Consider the following 19,946-nt stretch of genomic DNA (forward strand, 5'->3'; position numbering starts at 1 on the left):
AGTAATCTGTGTGGCCTTATGAGCTCTGCAGATGTGCAAAAAAGATGGTCTGAAGGAGGTAAGCAGCCAGAAATTTGATAGCTGAGCCAGTCTCCTTGCTGCTGGATTCTTGTCTCCTTGGAGGCATCTTCACCACAGCTTCCTAGAAGGCCCTATAGACCCTTGCTTTGAGGCATGCGATATATGCTCCTCAGTTGTATGGCTTGTCTAAAATCTTGTGTTCATCCGTTTAATATTTGCTGTTAGAGGATTGCCTGTGTCAAGAAATATGAATATAGCATCCCTACAGGCACTCTTTTGAGGTCGCCTAACTTCCAAGCATTCAGCAACAAAGCACTTAAGATATAAATGTAAAGAATGAAGGTATGTTTTAGTAGGATATAGCTAACAAACTCAGTCCTAAATTATTGTGTTTAATAAAACCTATCTGTTCTCTTCATTGGGTTTTGTAATGAAATGGATCTATATTATTGACTACGTACTGTTATGATCTGTCTTTGGTTGGAATGGAGTATATTAGATTACTAGTATATCACCCTACAGTTCTATGTGGTGCTCATGCTTTGTATTGCCCATAGCATTATGTTGTTAAATATGTATATTTTCCCAAATAAAATCAGACCAGTAAGTAATACAAACTGGTTTTATGTGATATAAAAAAAATGTTCAGTAGCCTATATGGTGAATACAGACCACCTCAGTTTGTGCATTTCACTTTCATTGCAGTGTTTAGGGAATAACAGTTTTGGTCTTCTTATTCTTAATTGAGTTTTGTCGTCAATGCTAACATGTTATAACATTACTAATACACTAGTAACTTTCATTTACTGTTAATTGATTTAAAAGCAATTTATATGCTTTAATGCCTAGAATATCACCAGTTCACGCTATTGCTTAAATTTTGAAAGCTAGCAAGTAAATGAACAAAAATTTTAATCTGAAATAACTTTCTGTCAATTTTTGCTTAGTTGACTGGTAATACAAATGAATGCTGTAATTTATTTTGGAAGATTAGTGGAGCTTTAGTACAGAGAATTTGCCATAGCAGTTATGTTACTAAAGTGTTGATGAGACACTGCTCATCTGGTTATGCAGCGGTGTTATAGAATGCTAATTATTAAGTTTCTACAATATAACAAGAAGCTAATTTTCTTAGAATGATATCAGGAAGAAACTTACAGTTTGGATGTCACAAATGCCTAGATATCCTGGAATGCTTGAGGGTGGGAGGGACTTGTGGAGGTTACCTTGTTCAAATCCTCTGCTCAAAGCGGGGTCTGCTATAGCAATTTTCCCAGGACCTTATCCAGTCAGGTTTTGCATATGTCCAAGGATGGACACTCCACGACTTCTGTGAGAAACTTCTTTCCATATTCTGGTGTATCAACTGCTCATCCCAATTTTGTATCTTCTGCAAACTCGCTGAGGGGGCACTCTGTCCCATCATCCAGGTCATTAATGAAGATGTTAAACAGCATTAGGCCCAACATTGACCCCTTGCATACACCAGTAGTGATTAGCCTCCAGCTGGACTTTGTGCTGCTGATCATAACACTTTCAGCCTGGCGGTTCAGAGCCAGTTTTCAGTCCACCTCACTGTTCGCTTATCTAGTCTGTACTTGATCCGTTTGTCAATGAATGTATTATAGGAGATGGTGCTGAAATCCTTGCTAAAATCAAAGCAAATGGGTATCTACTGCTTCATCCAGCTAAGCTAGACACTTTATCAAAGACTATGAGATTGGTTAGGCATCATTTCCCTTCCGTAAATCCATACTGACTACTCCCAATCAGCATTTTGGAAATGACTTTTAGGATTATTTGCACTATCACCTTCCCCTGTCTGTGGTTCCCTGAATCCTCCTTCTTGAAGATAGAACTCATGTCTGCTTCCCCCTCACCCACCCCCAGCCCTCAGGCACACCATTCCACCCTCAGTCTCCATGAGATCTAAACACTGTCCTTGTAGTGATACTAACCAACTCCCTCAGCACCTGTGAATGCATCCCACAAGGTCCCATGGGCTTGAGTATGTTCAATTTGTTCAAATGTTCCTTAACCTGAACCTCTTCCACCAAGAAAAAGTTGTTTTTCTGGATTTTCCCGCAAGTCTCAAGAACATGGCATTCCTCATGGTGGAATTGAATCTTGTCAGTAAGACCAAGGTGAAGAAGAACTTGAGTACCTCAGCCTTTTTCATGTCCTTTGTCACCAGGTCCATCATCCTGTCCAGCAGTAGGCTGACGTTTTCCCTAGTTTTTCTTTGGCTGCTGATATACTTGCAGAAGTCCTTGTTGCCTTTCACATTCCTCCCCAGATTCAATTCCAGGTACAGGTAGGCTTTCCTAACACCATCCCTGTGTCATCCTGGTCGCCCTGCTTCTACCCCATATATGCTTTCTTTTTATGTTTGAGTTTCGTGCGGAGTTCCGTGTTCATCCATACAGGCTCTCCTGCCACATTTCCTTGGCTCAAACTTGCGGGAGGTGATCTTTGAAAATCAGCCAGCTTTCCTGGATCCCACTTCTCACTAAGACTGTGTCACATGGGATTCTGCCAAGTAAATTCCTGAACAGGCCAAAGTCTGCTCCAGCAGACTGATTCTAGGAAATGGGAGTGAAGAAGTTTTGGGTCCGTAGGTAAGCAGTTAAAAAATAAAAGCTGCAGTCTTTTTTCCAAGTGTGTTGCCTAACTGGAGAGGACACTCTAAAACATCACTAGAAAAGATGAAGTTGTGGTAGGGTTGCTCTGTGTGTCTGTTCTGGTTGCCATGCTTCTTCAGAGTGGGAAACCTAGGTTCCTGGCCTCCTTCAGCCTGCAGGGCTTCAAATTTTTGTTTTCCTCTTGAGGAGTTGTTGGCACCCACTGAAAGAACAGTGGCCCACTAGGAGGCCTGGAAGTTGCCTCACTGTGTAACCAGGCATGCAAATGTCACTGGGATCAGAAGAGAGAAATGGAGTATGTGTCTGTAGCCGTGAGACCGGGAGCACAACTGCAGGGACAGACCCTAGATTCTGGTCAGTGCTCCTAGATTCTGTTCACTGCTTAAATGCTTAGTTCCCAAACTTAAATCTTAGTTTTATAAGAAAGCCCAGAAATAATGGAGTATAGAAATAGCCCTTAATTATTTTTTTTTTTTTTTAGTTAAATTGTGGCATTTCTTCTGTAAATTGTTCTAGATTTGATGAAATTGCTGTGCTCCAAGAGTTTAAACTGATTTGGGTTTATTGAGTGCTGCTGTGTCTTATCTCCACATTGCAGAGAACCTAAATGGTTCAATCCGTAGGCCAGGGCACCAGGAAAGTGTAGTATGGAATGTTGGATGGATGATAAAAATGTGAAACTGTAGGCGATGGAGCTTGAATTACCTATGTTATACTCCCTCCCCCCTGTAATTTCTGATGCAAAATGATACAGTCGTAAAAAGGAACAAATATGATCCCTTATCTTTCAAGGGGAACTTTTCTGGTTCCAGGAAGATGGTCTACATTTCTTGATATACCACTAATTAAAATGGCCTTTAAAGTTGTAGTGAGGTGTAGACAAAGAATCTGGCTTTTGAATGACTGTCAACTGTTTCTGAAGGTCCAATGCTGTTTTGAACACTGCTGTTGTCATGACTCTCTAATACTTTAAAAAGAATCAAAGCGTGAACAAGGCTTAAAATGTGGTCTTGAGTTTTGTAGATCCTTTTGTATCTATGATATTTCTTATCTTTTTAAAAATTTCCAAACTAAATTTATGTGTGCATTTATCTTAGATTGTTGTTGTACCAACATTGTCCTTTAGTGTAATGTTCTCTTTCTCTCCCTCTCTCCAGATGTTTACCTCCATAAATATTTATAGAGCATTTATTTATACTTTTTGTCACTTTTGCTAGGTTAAGCTCAGCTTTTTATCTTTCCTGTAGGATACAGGGGGTAAAACTGAGGTCTAAAAGGGTCTGAATCTGTTTTAACTTTCTGTTCCTTGCTTCCTCACATTTTTTTTTCATAAAGTACGTGATTATGTTTTTTGAATTAATTGCTCAGTACGGGTTTTGTTCAACTCTGAAGGCTTTGGTGCTCAATCCAGGAAGAGGGAAACCATCTGAAATTTCAAACGTTACATCTAGGTGCATTTTCAGGACAGGTAACACCAGTTTTTTCTTAGATAGGAAAAGGAACATTTACATTTTGAACTTCTCTTGCTCTTAACATCACAATAGTACTGCTAGAGATCAGAAAATTCTTTCTTCTGCTTCTGACAGCTGCAAATAAGTTTACCTCTGAGGCAAAATTTGGCTCCCCCTGTCCCCAGCCTCTCTGTAGTTGAAGATAAATCACACACAACATTTTCAAAAAACAAAGGCATCTGGGCCTAGGAGCCAATTGAGAGGTTTACTCAGAGGAACAGGCTTGAAAAAAGGAGCCTCTCACTTTCCTAAGTTGCTTACTCAATCGCTGTGCACTGATTAAAATAATTAGTTGCAAAGAGAATCTTGACTTGAGGGTCAGTATGAAAAAATTCAAGTAGGGTAAAAAAAAGAGCATGTTAGTGCTCTGAGAATTCAGGATATCCAAAGTTCAGAATCTTCCAGGGCCTAGTTTGGAGCTGCTTGGTGTTTTCTAACAGCATCTCCTAGAAGAGAGGACCTTGTAGCACGCTTGGTGCCCTTTGAAAGAACAAATGATACTGCTGCTGCTAGTTGCAGGATAAACGAGTATTTCTGTGATCTTTTCGATGTTTTGATGAAATCAGGTGTTTCTTCCTTTCTTTCTATGACTTCTGTTAAAATCATTCTAAAACAGTTGAAGTGGCTTACCAGCATATCTGGAAGGGCCAAAGGAGAAGTGGAGGAGCAAACAAAAAACATGAGAATTTATTTGAAAAGTAGAAGCAGTAGAGGCTGTTGAACTGGGGCAATATCTGGAATTTCTTGAAAGATTCTAGGTTGTGTAGATTAAAACTTCTGTTTATGTGCAGATATTGTTCTGTTGCTGTCTCCTACTTAGGCCTACTGCAGATAACAAACGTTCTTGTCTTGTTTTTGGTAGTCATGCCCATGTCTTAGTTGGCAATAATAGGAATACCTGTTGCCACATTCACCAGAGAGAAGAGCAGCCCGAGATACCTTCTAAAGGGGGTTGCTCAAGGCCAGGATTGAGACATTCTGGTTGGACAACGTGATGATTGCCATGAACTGAACTGCCAGGGTTCGTACCTGTCCTGTAGCTAAAAGACTTCAGGTTCTAGCGTTGTCTGGCACCTGTTAGGAGTAATAGTTCATGGGAAGGGACTGACTCTTCTGCCTTACTTTCACACACTGTACAGAGATTTAAGTAATTTTTTGTTATTGTGCATTTTCAGGATGTGTTTGCCCGTGGGTTTGCTTTTTTAATACGATGAACTAAAATCAAACATTAGCAAGATTTAATAATACTTGGAAGTTTTATGAAATCGGTAGCTTCTCTTGAATGTTTGTGAGACTGTACAATGCTTTACTGCCAGCTGCCACAGAGGAGTCTTAGTGTTTCAGCCTTGGGCAAGTGGTTGCAGGCTGCTTTTCACCAAGTCTCTTACTGCATGGAGAGAGTGGGTGAGCGAGCTCTTCAGTCTACTAAACAGCTGCATGGTATTACAGTGATGCATACCACATATTCCTCAGCTTCCACATGCTTGTGCACCAGATCTGTTCCAACACATGACTGAGATGTGTAATTCCTAGTAGTGAATTTCTCAGCTTTCTCAAGAAAGTAGAAAAGAACTGTGGCTGTTGGCTTTTTTGTATGCTTTTAAAACATAGCTTAAGTAAGCCTTACTTATTCATTCATCTCACTTGATGTATTTTGCAAGGATCCCCAGATTTCTTCCTTCCCTTGCAATCTAGTTCTACCTACCAAAAAAAAGAAATAAAACCTTTCCTGTGAGAGTCAATTGGCAGTTACAGTGATCATGTGAATAATAGAATCTACAAAGAAGTATTTTACACATGTGTGTATTGGATTCATGTCTTACATGCACATGTGCATACACTGTTTGTACTAGTTATGTAAAGGCTGTCACATTTGTTTTGGGAATTTCCAAATGCGTGATAGTTCTTTGCAGAAATCATCCTTTGAGTTAAGCAGCCAGCTCACATGCACACATTTACTTTTTTTGTTTCTATTAAAGTCAAGGCTTGTAAAGCCTTTTAGGAGTTTAAGTAAGACTCTTGACAATAGTGATAAAAGAACAAAGTGGTCCAGATGTACTCTTTGTGTACAGAAATATTTGAGGAATTGTCTTTTCCTGAACGGCAACACGGATGTGCGGGATTCTGATGAATTATCAAGCCATGTAATCCATCACTGCTCTTGAGACATGAATGTACTCTGTTATGCTGCCTCTATATCCTGCTTGATTATTGTGCACGGGATGGGAAAGTCATGTGTTCAGAGTCTGGGAAAGTCATGTGCTGCCCTGCTCCCTCAAGAAAGGCACATCTTCTGGCGTCAGCATGGTTCATGGGGGAAGAGTCACGCCATCTCAGATTAGGCAAATTGATTTCCCTGTACTCTATCTAATCCATGGGGGGAGGAGAAGACAGCTCAAAGGAAGAGCTGAGTTTAAAGTAATTCTTGAATATGTACTTTGCACCCAGCTTTTTCTAATGCAATGTTCTCTGTCTCTTTGGCATCTCTTGAGGAGGTGAAATGTGACCAGACTGTGAGCAAGTCACCATTAGAAACTTTCATACCTGTTAGATTGCACGATAAGTGTTGTAATCGCCTAGATGGTCTTTGATACAGAAACCAGGATGTGTATATGCACTGTAAGGAAAACTTGTGATGAACTTATTTTTGAAAACAATACCATAGATGTGTGGAGTTAAGTAGGCTTTCCTCTGGTTTATGTGTCATGAGCTAGTATGTGTTCATCTTTTCAGTTGCTTAAACGCAGTTTAGTATTTTGATATTTGCCTATCATGAGTCTTAAGTAATATGTTTGAGACTTTGTACTCTGGAAATGATTGGAAAGCCAGCCCTTAAGTATAAATTTAACTTCTACTAGTGAGTGAATTCTAATTCCTGTTGAATTTATAGCAGTTCAACTGTACCAGGAATGGGATTTCTTTTTCTTTGGCTGGAGAAGTTTTGATCAGTAAGATCTGAAGAGGAACAAATATGGTGGAGTGACAAAGCAAGTTACGAAGATGCTGCTAACAATGTTGTCTTGACGTGGACTAGAATATGCTTTTCCTAGAGTGGTCAGTTTCCTGCTTGTTGGCAATATCTAATTTACTAAAATAGTTAATTTTGTTTGTGGTCCACTCTTGATTATCCCCTTTGTTTGAATGCTGTAGCCCTTTGCCAAGCAGTCAAAAGTGTATCCATTGCTTAAGTGAAATGCGAGTATCCTGTTGCATATGACGTAGCATATGTGTGGAAAGTGATGGGGATGCAGGCTTCCTGGTCAAAACCAGCTCTGCTGCTTTAAGTAAAATTGGCAAAAAATATGTATGAAACTCAGAATTGGCTAGAGACATGCAGAAGTGAAACTACTGTCCGGATTAGGGGCCCAGGTCCCTAGGAAAGTAATATGCAAAACCCTACTGCAGGTCTAAGCTTTGGTATTGTGGTTTTCTAATATGCGTGACTCTGGTGAGCTGGCAGCACTTCTTCAAGGCCTATATACTAATTTCAGTTCCTTTTGTATCTGGTTATTGTATTCTTTTTTTTTTTTTTCCCCCAAAGTCACTGGTTGCTGGAGTGGTCTTTTGCCTGGTGTGTTAAGATCATCAAAAAAGTCAACTTGATTTTTTTTTTTTTTTTCTTTCTGTGGGTAATATTTGGACTGACAGTTCTCAAATAAAATGTTCCGTGGAGCACTTCTAGTCTTGTGTGTTCATGTAGCCATATATCATGCAGCTCAGAACTTGTTTGTTTATTTAGTGATTCTCATTCTAATTTTGCTTGGGGCTATTCTTAATGAATGGAAAGCAAAATATCAGGACGGAGAAAAGGGTAAAGATCTGATGACAACCTGTGGAGTTGTGTTACGTTCTGTTAATAATAGACGCATAGGACTTAGTCTAGGAAAATTTAGAATATAATCCAGCAATATAACCAAATCCTGATTCACTGGTATATAAAAAGCTGCTCTTGGTTAAAATTGTGTAAAAGTAAAATTAACTTGGTACATTTCAATGAAGTCACTTTAAGTATCCCCGACACTTGCATAGCTAAGATTTGTCCTACAAAATTTTAGGGCTACTTAAGAATAAAAGACCCAGACAGTAGTTGAGCATATGGCTTGTATTTTGGCATTGCTCTAGCTGCCTGAATCTCAGAAAATTATCATAAGTTCAATAGCTACCTAATAATTTATGTGTATATTTGTGATAGTGTGTGTGTGTGTGCTGACCTGACTTTTTTCTTTTCATTTCTTTCCTCTGGAGAACATGTCTTGTTGATTTCTTTATGTGGCTTGCACTTATATTCTTTTGATTGCTATATTATAAATAGCTTCAGCTAAATATGTTTCTAATGTATCCAGGTGAAAAACACACACATATATATGTTGTTCTTTCTTGCAGGGGCTGGTGTTTTTTTCCTTTCTTGTGCTGAAGGAGAGCAGATCAGCTTTCTGTTCGACTGTATCGTCCGTGGCATCTCCCCGACGAAAGGCCCTTTTGGTTTGCGTCCAGTCCTACCAGGTTAATATAGGAAGTATAGAGTAACCGAGCAAAGTAGGAACTTGCCATGTCTAGCACTTACTGCTGTGATTGTAAGAACAGCTTGCAGACACTAAGGGTGTAGAAAGTGCAAAGTGGTTTTCATTCTTAAATGTCACAGTAAAGATTTATCAGTTGAATGTACCCAGTTTCCCCCTGCTGCTCTGGCTCATTCGTATTTCTGGTGATACTACTAACTTTAGCCTTCTCTTATTTAACAGTACTAAAATATGGTAATTTGAATTGAAAGGAACCCTAACCTTTAGTTTTAAGCTTACGCACTTCAACTCGGATCCACATCTGCATCACTATTTTGATAGTTTAACGGAAAACTGACTTCTGGGGCATTTTGAGTTCATCCAAAACACTCAGAACTAAGTTTTGGAACCTTACAGAACTTTGTGAGGCCTCCACATCACGTTTCAGTTTTGCAGCTTGAACTTCTTTTCTGATGTGCAAGGATTAAATTCCTTCTCCTATTTCTTGGTAACTGTTGCATGCGCTGTAATGTCCAGAGTGAAAAGTAGATGGCATCATAGCAAACCCTGATGCCTTTTGACATTAGCAGATGAAGAAATACAATATTGAGGTGGAATGATGGTGTCAAACAAGGCAAGAGTATGGAAATGAGATTGCAGAAAAATATCTGTGAATTGGCAGTGGGATATAGTGGGAATAGGCTACAAGAATCGTGAAGGATGAGGTGGGGTTTGGAAATACTTAGGGTTTCTGTTTAAGTGTTAGGCAGTTAATAGATGTATGACAGGGTTTTATTGCTGATATAAGATTAAGATAATTGCAGGGAGGAAACGTGATGGAAAAGATTAGATCTCAATGTGAAACTTGTGAAAATAAATTATGAAAAGTTAGTTAAGGTAAATGCACTAGACATGAGGCTCAGATCATCTGTTCTTTCCCATAGTTGTAACACCAAAGTAAATAAAATAATCAAGCAGGATAGTGGGAAATAAAACCTCGTTCTTGTGTGATGATCTGTGTTTGAGTTCAACTGAGTGGAGTGTTAAAAAAAAAAAAAAAGGCAAACTAGAAAAAACCAACAACAGAAAAGCAAAAAACAGTGCTAATATTTAAGGCTTTACTATTGAATGCAATAATTTTTCTGCATATCTAAAACTATGTTACAAGTATACAACTCCTAAATCTTTCATTTAACAAAAACTTATGTCCAGAAAAATTAAGCCTACAAGCAACTATTTTGTTGTCTTTTTTTAAAAACAAAATTATTATTTTAATTTGAGATGGCACATTCTTTGAAAAATCTTTTTTTAGAGGCATGTAGAACTAAATCTGCTTTTGCATCCTCTGCCACTTGTGGGTTGTTACACATAGCCACATAACATGTTGCCTTCCCTCCTTCAAGAGCTCTGACCTCACTGAAGTGCATAAAGTGGATGTGGAATATCCTGGGGATAATTTGGTGATTTTTCTAAGGGAAGACCTCTTTTCTGAGGTCTTTCTCATTTGCTTTCTGTGCTTGATGGACTTGCCACTAAAATGGGGTGAAGATGTACTCAGCCACTTGATTTCACCTTCTTTCCCTGCAAAGAAGCAGTGTTCTGTAGGGAACTGTACTCATGCTCTTGCAGACTCCTCTGCAGCCCTTTTCCAAGCTAGTTTGACCCCTCTAACTTACATATCCCTTGGCTCTTCCAGTTTGTTGTCACGCCCTATGTACACGCCACTTCACAGAAATTTTTATTTTTTTATGTTCTCCTTTGTTTATTATTCCATGCAGAAGCTTGCACAGACCTGTTTAAGGCACGTGTACAATACTAGTGATTCATCCACAAACTAACTTTCCGTATCAAGTATGCTGTTCCACAGAATGTACTGCATTGCTTGAAAAGGTCATGTCTCTACCAGCTGTACATGGTATCTGGCAAGAGTATCGAAATTCAGCCAATCTTTTGAAAGGGATAGTTATTAAATAGATCAATCACCTGCACACCTCAAGTAACTAGATCAAAACTTCCAGATTTGGGATTCTACCAAGAAACCTCTAGTCAATCTTATTCATATTTACTGCACCACAGAATGCTACACAGCCTCAAATGTGCTTTATATGTGCAATGTTCTGCTTTTGTGTAATTTAAAAACTTTTATAGGAAGTGGCCTCCTCTCCACGGTTCGCTACTTGAATTTGCCTTCTTGCTGTTGCCTGTACCTTTCCAACTTAAACATGAAATATGCTTCAATAACTCTTAGGTATTTTCAAGAAAGGAAAACGCACAAAGGGCAGCTGTACAGAGAAAAGAATACAATGCAGTGGAAAAAATGTCACATTTACAGTGTTCTTGGACACCAACATAATTTCAGGATTGTAGTTTTAAAAAGTATACTTTACTTCCTTAAAAGCTTGGTGTCCTTATAATGTAGACATATATGCTTACTGTATGTGCCTTATTCTGTTGTCTATAAAATGTATAATGAAAAAGTCATGCAGTGGAACTCGTGAACTTGACTGACCGTTGCAAATTATCAAAATCTGGTCTAATCTCTCATAGCTGACCTACTTTGAGCAGCATGTTAGAGTAAAGAACTCCTGAGATCCCTTCCGACCTGAATTATTCTGTGACTTTTTGGAAATGGTTATCAAATGAATGTGAATTTCTCATGACAAAAATAATTCTGTTATGTGTACACCCAAAATAAAATGGAAAAGAAAAAGAACATGAGATGTTTTAGAGTTTACTATTGTACAGTACTTATTTTGGGAGTCCATTAATTCTGCAAAATTGTACCAAACTTCTCCTATTGATAGCTCCATTAACAGATTGGAGGTTTTAATTTATTAAAGGCTGCACGATCAGGTCTCAAATTTAAGACATTTGGCATTAGGTGGGAACGCAAAGGTAATGTAGGCATATGTAGATGTTTTTAGGCAGTGTAGTGTTTTAAATAAGGGACTCAAATGAGCGACAGGATGTTGTTGGATAGCCTGTTTTCACCAGCTATTAGTTGGAAGATAATTGCTGTAATTGTCTGCCTGCAACTGGCAACTTCTTTCTTGAGAATATATTTAGAAAACAAACCAGAGAATTTTATGTTCTTGTCTTGGCAGAAGTCTAGGTATTGACAGAGATATGAATTGTATGGTTTGTAATCTGTACTGAATTTGCATGCATATTATTTGAGAAATGTTTGTTTGTTAGGTGTGCATTGAATTCCTTCTTTTCACTAGCAAAATTCATCTTGAATGCCAAACATGAACACAGCAAAGGCCCAACAGCCGATCAGTGATATCTTTGATCAGTGGGCAGATTAGTACTCTCTAAATCTGGCTAAGGCTACGGGACGGTCTAGTCCTGCAGGCTGGAAAGACCCCAAGTGTAATGTTGATAGTCTTGATGCTCTCTTTTAATTTTGGAAGCGTTTTCAGGCTGCTTTGTGACTGACTGGAGAGTGTGCAGTGTTGCTTACTGAGGATCTATCTGATGCTCTTTCTTTTTGTTGAAGCTTGATACACCTTTGGCCATTGCAAGACAGCTCTGTGGCTGCCTTCTGCAGTATCTGTACCAAGTGGATCCTCCTCAAACTTTTAGGACATCTTTTCATTCCTCCAGACATCTTACAAGGTGTGGAGATGTTAGCATGAAGGTGAGGGTCCAGGCCTGATTTGCAAATGTGCCTACAGTTACAAAATAAGAAAGAAAGGAGAGATGTTCAGCCTAACTTATCTAACTTTGTTTAATGAAGCAATTAACCAATGTTGCATTTTAAAGATGCATATAATCACGCATATCTTAGGTAGCTGCTGACTTAACTTGATACAATACATTTTTTCCTGACAGGTTCTTACTGAACAACCCTGGAGCTTTGAATTACTGTGACACTTTATTCGTATGTTACCAAAGTATTCAAAATCTCCCACGATGAGCAGCTGATGTGGCTTTAATGAATATCCACCAACGTAATACAAAAATAAAAATTCCATCAGAAGCATTTTTAGTCCAGCCAAATTTAATGTAATCCTTCCCCTTTGCCCCAAAGAAGTATTTAAGAAGATTTCAAGGATTGCCTCACACAAAAGATTTTTCTTCATAGCAAAGGATCCGTTTTTGTTTGGAAAATGATAAAACACTTTCTTAATTGAAGGACCTGAGTGAATCTAAATGTCTAGATTCCATGGGAGTAAATCATGTTATAAGATACGTTTGTTTAGAGTTTGGGAAATGAAAAAACTAATTGCTCTTAGAGTTGTTGGAGCTACTGCAGGATGTTGTGTGGGCAGAAGCTGTCTGAACTTCCTTGGACAGCTGTCTCAGTACCGGTCATGCTGTTTCTGTCCGCCTGAGTTAGCAATATGGCAAATTACTACACGGTAATTTAGAGGCTTTGTATTGTGCATGCATAAGGTGTAGGATGATGCCAACAAATCCCACTTTACCGGTGAAAACCCACCTTGGTTTTTTATCATTTTTAGACCATATTTCTACGCTCATATGACAGGAGGCCAGAGGTTATGCCCTCCAGTAAGGACTCGTCTCTAAAAGGTGGCTGCCAGTGACTTCAGTCCTTAGTCTGATCTTGTAGCAAAACCTCCTGATTAGTGCTTGGTAGTCTGTAACCAAAAATGCTGGTATAAGAATCTGCTGCTTCTGGAGAATAGTGTTGTGTGTGTATTCCACAGAAGTCTTGCTTATTAGCAGAGACGATTAAAGGCAAAACAAAGACTTCAATAAAACTGATGGACAGTTATTTTTAATATCTGCCTAATACTTTTAAGTCTATATATGTTTGGCAGGTTTTGAAGCTGTTTCTCTAGATACTTCCTAGTGCTTGCTGAGAAAGGATTCTTCTAATGAATCTTCCACAAAGCTGGGCAATGAGGGCTCACAGACCCCACACAACTATGAACCCAATTTTATACACACCTTTCATACATAGGCAATTCTTAAGGGGAAGTTTAACAAAAAAAATATCAGTCCTGTTGGACAGACAGTATGCCTAGAGATTTCATGTTGTTGGGTGAAACCTGTTGCGTTCCTTAGCTGTGTAGCTGATAGGGAATTTGTCTTCTAGGAGCAATTGAACATGTGAAGTAGAAACTTAACTGTCTCCTACCACCCCATCTTGTACTTTATTATAGGCCATTTTTACAAGATCAGTTGCTTGACTAGGTGTTGTTTGGTTTTTTGTTTGTTTTTTTTTTTGTTTTTTTTTTTTAATTATATCTTTTGCTGTCTGTAAGAGGGATATCAGTTACTAAAAAACCAATAGTTGCGTATGTGCCATAGTAACATTCTGAAAATCTATATTTATCAAGTAATCATGTTCTGAGAGAAGTGAAAAGATCTTTCCTACTGACAGTTCTTTGCTGTGGGAAGGGCTAGTGTCTGTTGCATCTTGGTTTGACTAATTTGCTGATCTGTTATGCCAACTTTATACTCAAAGTGCTTGTAGAACATCTTTGTTGGGTGTTTTCGGACATAAGGGCATTTAACTAGACACAGCACAGTAACTGGAGCAGAGGACATTCAAAAATAGATTCAAGCACCAGCCTGTAACACTGTATGCCACTGAGCAGATCCTTGCATAGACCTGTCTGGGTTGCACCATAGGTGCTGGTGGCCAAATCTTGTATTTTCTTTTGGCAGAGGTCCATATGGAAGCATTGGGGTTTTTGTTTGAGCAAGCAGTTACACAGGTTTGAACTAGTCGATGCTTAATATGAGTTGTATTGCAGGGAAATAGGAATGGAGACCTAACAAAATAATCATGTCAAACAGTCCTCTTTTCTACTCTTAAAGCTAAGTTTGGAAGGTGTCAGATGCTAACATCAAGCACTGTTTGAGCTGGGAGGCACAGAGGTCATAGAGCCTGTTTGTCACAGGCATTGTTGCCTTGTCCCTGTTAGAACACCTTTGATTTCTGACATATGCTGTTGTAGAATGTGTGTGTCTGGCTTGTTCTGCTAATCTTATCCAGGTTGCAGACTGGTAAAGATGGAAACCTTCTCTACATGGGAAAGAAAGTTCAGCATTGTTATTTCTGCTCCTGTGATGCACTAGGATCTATCCAGGGCAGATCAGAAGGTGATTATGGTTAGGGAGGAGAGATGTGGCAGCTTCTTTCTCAGGTAATTAATAAAGTAGGGACTCCCATGGAGCCTCAGCTCACCAGCTTTGACTGCTGTGTTGACAACATCAAACCCAAGTCTTTTAAAACAGAAAGACCTGGGATGAAAATAAAACTTTTCTTTCATCATTTCAACTGTTTTTATCTTACTAACTCAACCACAGCAACATGTAGCCCTTTTCATCCTTTTTTTCCCCTCTTATAAAATGATTCAATGATTAAATGTTTTTGTGGTGTGCTACTACTACCCAGTTGATCAGATATACAAGAGCAGCAGTTGTGAGGAAGCTGATCTGTTTTATCTGTCACTAATTCCTTTCCCTATGTAATTAATATGAGCTACAAAACTTCCAATGATGGACACGTTAGCAGACCATATCCTTTGCAACTGCTGAACATGACACACTTGTCAGTGTTGTTTGAAGAAATCTGTAAGATTTCTCTTGGGATAGTGGTTATTATTACTTCCAACATCCGGTTCTATTGTTGTGCCTGGCTGGAAACAAAATGGTTTAGAGGAAACTGGCCTGTTTTACTGATGAAAGTTCTTCCGCATTTTGTATAACTTTTGATCTTTCTCTTTCTTTTGGAATAGAAGGAAACTTCAGTGAAGTAATTTCAGCTGGAATGGCAAACTCACTAAAATGTACGGGGGAAATCCCTGATAGTACATTTTAGGAGTGATTTTTACCATTCTAACTTATCTTGTATTAAACATGAAGACAGAGTCAAACATAAGAACAGAGTATCTAAAATAAGAATGTGTCTGTCTTTTTCCCTCCTTTTACATATTTTCCACGTTTCTTCTTTTTTATTTATTTATTTTCTGTTTCTTTTTAAAGATCCAAGTACAAATCCAGCCTATTCAGAAGAAAGATTGGCTCATGAAGCTTTGCAATTAGAAAAGCGCTTGAGCTTGCTTTCCCATACAAGTCGCCAGGGCAGTGGAGGTAAGAAATATCTTTAATTAAATAAAAACAAATGGTGTTTTGTGGTAGTGTATATCAAGAATTACTCCATGAAGAGCAAGAGAATTGTTCTAAACTTTTCCCTCAACACCTGAGAACAGAAATAGTCTAGTAACACCAGAAGCTCAGGTCACAATTTGCAGTGGACCCCTTCTCTTTCTACCCCATCCGGCAACTTATTGCCCGAGTTTTAAAATTAATACCTACAGAATGACCCTACTGCCAGTCCTTGTTTTCACATTGGTTTTATTAAGAAGGAAGGAAATAACATTGTGGACTATGTGTGCCGCTACAAGGAAGTGGGGGGTTTTTGTTAGTTTGTTGAGAAAAAAATTTCTTGCAATATATGCCTAAATGAATTGCGGAAGATCTTTTTGTATATAGATACGTAATATTTTTTATAATACTAGTATTCTCACGTTTGTTTGTTAAAATGATGTATGATTGCATTTTGGTATGGATATTATGGAGAAGTACAGTATAGGAGAGCTCAGAAGAGAGAATAGGACAGTCTTAAGTTGGATTTTTATTTTTGCAGTATCTTTAACATTCATTTTGATGTCATTCATATAAGATTTAAATAGAGGAAAAAAATACAAATAAGATAATAATTTGGTTGATTCAGATCAAATAGAAACATGGAAATATCTTATATGGCTTTGGGTCACAGCAACAAGGTTTTCTTCAGAGCAATCTCAGCTATTCTGAGCCTGGTACTTTGACTATTCCCTGTGATATAGGAGTATCTAAAATAAAACCAATTGACTGTGCAGAAGTAAAATATGGTTGAAAAGGGGAGAACTTGGTGCATAAGCTCTAAAAATTTAGCCTTGAATGCATTATGTTCCACAGTGTGGTAGGCTTATGGCAAGGTAACATACTGTTTTAATTTTATTTTTCCCATGGAGATAGGAATTATTGCAGGAATTCCCGCTTTCTGACAGAAGTTCTCCTTAAAAAAAGCAGATGGAATATCAGGGTCCTTTCTGGTTGTGCATACTTGCCACGCTTCAGTCTGTCGATTGTGTTTTAAACATACGTTGATGTGTTCTGTTCTTTTCTAGGAGACGATAGAAGTCTTTCAAGCTCGTCTTCAGATACCAGCCACTCGGATGTTAGCGTTGGGAGCAGATTGACAATTTGGCCTGAACAGTCTTCAGCCAGCACTTCTCAAGAGAGTCACGGACTGGCAGCAGCAAAAGGCATTCATCTTGGAGAAGAAAAGACCCTTCCAGAAGGGGCACGTGGCACCACTAAACCACCTCCAAAGCCCCTCCGGTCCAGACAGCTACAGGAAATAGGTCGTCAGAGTTCTTCTGACAGTGGAATTGCTACTGGTAGTCACTCTTCCTACTCTGGAAGCTTCTCTTCCTATGCTGGGAGCTTGGACATTTGCCATGGTGATGAGTTTGGATCATTGCTAAGCCTGCCGTTGAACTTTCCTTCAGATCAGAATTTATGTACTTGTCCTCACAGTGAGCCCCAGAGAGGTGCGGGATCAGAGTATCAGGTTCCCAGCTCTCTCAGACATATTTATGATATACCCAGGAGTTTGTTACAGGCACCTTCTAAAGATGTGCAACCGAAGAGCGCAGATTCCACACTACCCAAGGACCAGGCCCTGTCACCTCAAGGTGCAAGTGACCCAAAACTGCTACTACCGCACTTGGAAGCACGGAGGGTACCTGAGCACAGCCAGGACAGAGGGAGGCCTTCATCCTTGCTTGCAGAAAGCACCAAGGACTCAAGTGATGAGACATATGTGGATTTTGTTTCAAGGTGGTCAGACGCAAAACCACAAGGACAGGTGTCAGACTCCAAAAGTAGTGAGTTGTCACCACCTAGTGGGGCCTCAGCTGACCCCTGTGACACATGTAGCCCCCACCTTGGGATGACAAGAGCTCTTTTTTCAGCTTGTCCAATCTGTGGTGGACTAAAGGTAAATACCTAACACTGAGCAGATGCTAACAAGCCTTACTTAATAGAGCATGATTAATGTAAAATGACTTAAATTGCAAGTCATAAGTACTATTGTTTCCTTTATAATTTGAACAGGTAATACCTCTTGTGTTGTTTATGCTCAAGTTGAGAGGCTTAGCACACGGTTTCCTCAAATTCTGTGCCCAATCAAGAAAACACTGAACAACATAGGTGATCAGTCATTACTTTGAAATTGGCCAATTTTGGTTTTGGTGGGTGGCTTATGGTGACAGAGGCAGAAGCTTTACAGGTACATGAAAGGGCTGAATTTTTCATGTAATAGTAATTTAGCATTTGGTCTGTTTTACTGCTGGTATTTCAAAAGGAGAAAGAAGGGAGGCCAAATAGTATGTGCTGCTCTTTAGGTGACCACAGTACATATTTTTAATTTTATTGCTGTTTTTCTTTTCTTTATTGTTGCAGTTTACGCATGTCTTACACAAGAAGCCAGATTAGCAAAGCTTCTCACTGGGAAAAGACAAGATAGCCAAGTTAGCATGGCAATCCATAGCAGATCAACTAATCCAGTATTATAGTTATAACTGGCCCAGTGATGGGTACTTTAGAGGAGGTGTACAAAAACTCATTATTGGTGTATTAGCAGGACAGTGTATTTGCAGGAAAAAATATTTTTGATGACCAGTCACATAAAGAGTTAAAACCTGAATCATGGAGATCCATATGCCTTTCTAAACATATTTGTTACTACGACTGATATTCCCATAAATTCTTTTTGCACACTGATAAATTCTTGGCTTTTTATGGCAGTAAGTTTTATACATTATTTTTACATTGCACAGAGAAAATATTTTTGTTTTTACCTGTTTCGGAGAAGACCTTTTTTGTGAATGTGTTTGCTAAACTAGAAGAAGGTAAAGCTGTTTGTGTTGGTGAGCTGTTGAAAGGCTGGGAAGATTAGAGGAAGCGCTCAAATTAAGGAATGTGTGAAGGAGGGAATCAGCAAGAGAGACTTTGGTTTGAGGAATTCAGTATTGCCGCTGAAGTGTGTACATTTTAATTGAGCATGTGGGATTACATAAATCACTGCTATGAAAAGGGCTTGAGTGTATAACATGTTAGGAAAGAAAAATTAAAGTAGTATAAATTTGAGGGATTATTTTCTTCTCACAAGGTATTGCATTTGCATCATTGACTGTCTTCACATGTATGAAAACTAGAAAATGCTGCCTGCCTGAGGTGCTTGTATAGCCTCTGTAGTGGCACCTGGGGTGTTACTTTGTCGTGTGCTTGCAGCATTTGGGAGGTAGGGAGGCATTGGTGTGACAGGCCTTATGAGGTTGTGTCTACACTGATCATGAGGATCAGCGTTCTTCCGAGACCATCCTTGCCAGCCATCGGCACCAAAGGCCCTCACCATCCCTCTAGCCTAATTTTGAAAGCTTTGCTGGATATAAAGGCTGGAGATTCAGCCTCCCACTTCTGTTATTTCTGTGGTGCAGGCAACGGGGTGCACAGCAGTGTATCTGCTGCTGCCTTCCTCTATCTGCTGCCTGTAGTTAGAGAGAAGATGGGAAAAATCATAGAATCATAGAATGGTTTGAGTTGGAAGGGACCTTCCAACACCCCTGCAGTGGGCAGGGACACCTCCCACTCGACCAGGTTGCTCAAACCCTCATCCAACCTGGCCTTGAACACTTCCAAGGGAGGGGGCATCCACAACTTCTCTGGATAATCTGTTCCAGTGTCTCACCACCCTCCCAGGAAAGAATTTTTTCCTAATATCTAATCTAAATCCTAATGTCTAATCTAAACGCACAAGAAATATATATATAAAAAAATCTAAATCCATCTAATCTAAAGGCACAAGGTTGATTCACAGAAGTGCTCTGCTTGGGATCAGAAATCTCCAAGATGGCTTTTTGTAGGCAGCAAGGAAAGAAGTAGTTAAGGGTACAGTTATCTCACATGGTCTAAATGTTTCTCAGTGATCTGAATTGTCAGCTTAGACATGAATTTATCGAAGTTTACCCTGGATATCTGTGGCAGACAGGAAACCGAAAGTATTCAATTGTGTATCTTCAAAGCCATTAGAGGCTAAGCTATGTCACTCCTCCTTTAACTGCCTGTTGAAGCCAATAACATACCCACCCACATCCTTTATTGCAAAGTGCTGTCAGGTTTCACAGTGTTTCTAGTTGCCCTAATGATATCGGTTTGCAAAAATTTCAGGAATTGTTAATATT

At 39.1% G+C, this 19,946-nt stretch overlaps 1 protein-coding gene across 1 annotated transcript in view; it reads left to right on the forward strand.

The window, feature by feature from the left end:
* The window catches only part of DOK7 (docking protein 7), a 65,094-nt gene that overhangs the window by 10,630 nt on the left and 34,518 nt on the right, over positions 1 to 19,946 (forward strand). The window contains exons 5-7 of the mRNA XM_074587469.1: positions 8,558 to 8,677; positions 15,637 to 15,744; positions 16,827 to 17,701. Of these exons, the coding sequence (XP_074443570.1) occupies positions 8,558 to 8,677; positions 15,637 to 15,744; positions 16,827 to 17,701 (1,103 nt within the window). The remainder of the gene's footprint in view (positions 1 to 8,557; positions 8,678 to 15,636; positions 15,745 to 16,826; positions 17,702 to 19,946) is intronic.

This window comes from Larus michahellis, chromosome 5 (genome assembly GCF_964199755.1).
Source record: "Larus michahellis chromosome 5, bLarMic1.1, whole genome shotgun sequence".
NCBI classification, from domain to species: domain Eukaryota; kingdom Metazoa; phylum Chordata; class Aves; order Charadriiformes; family Laridae; genus Larus; species Larus michahellis.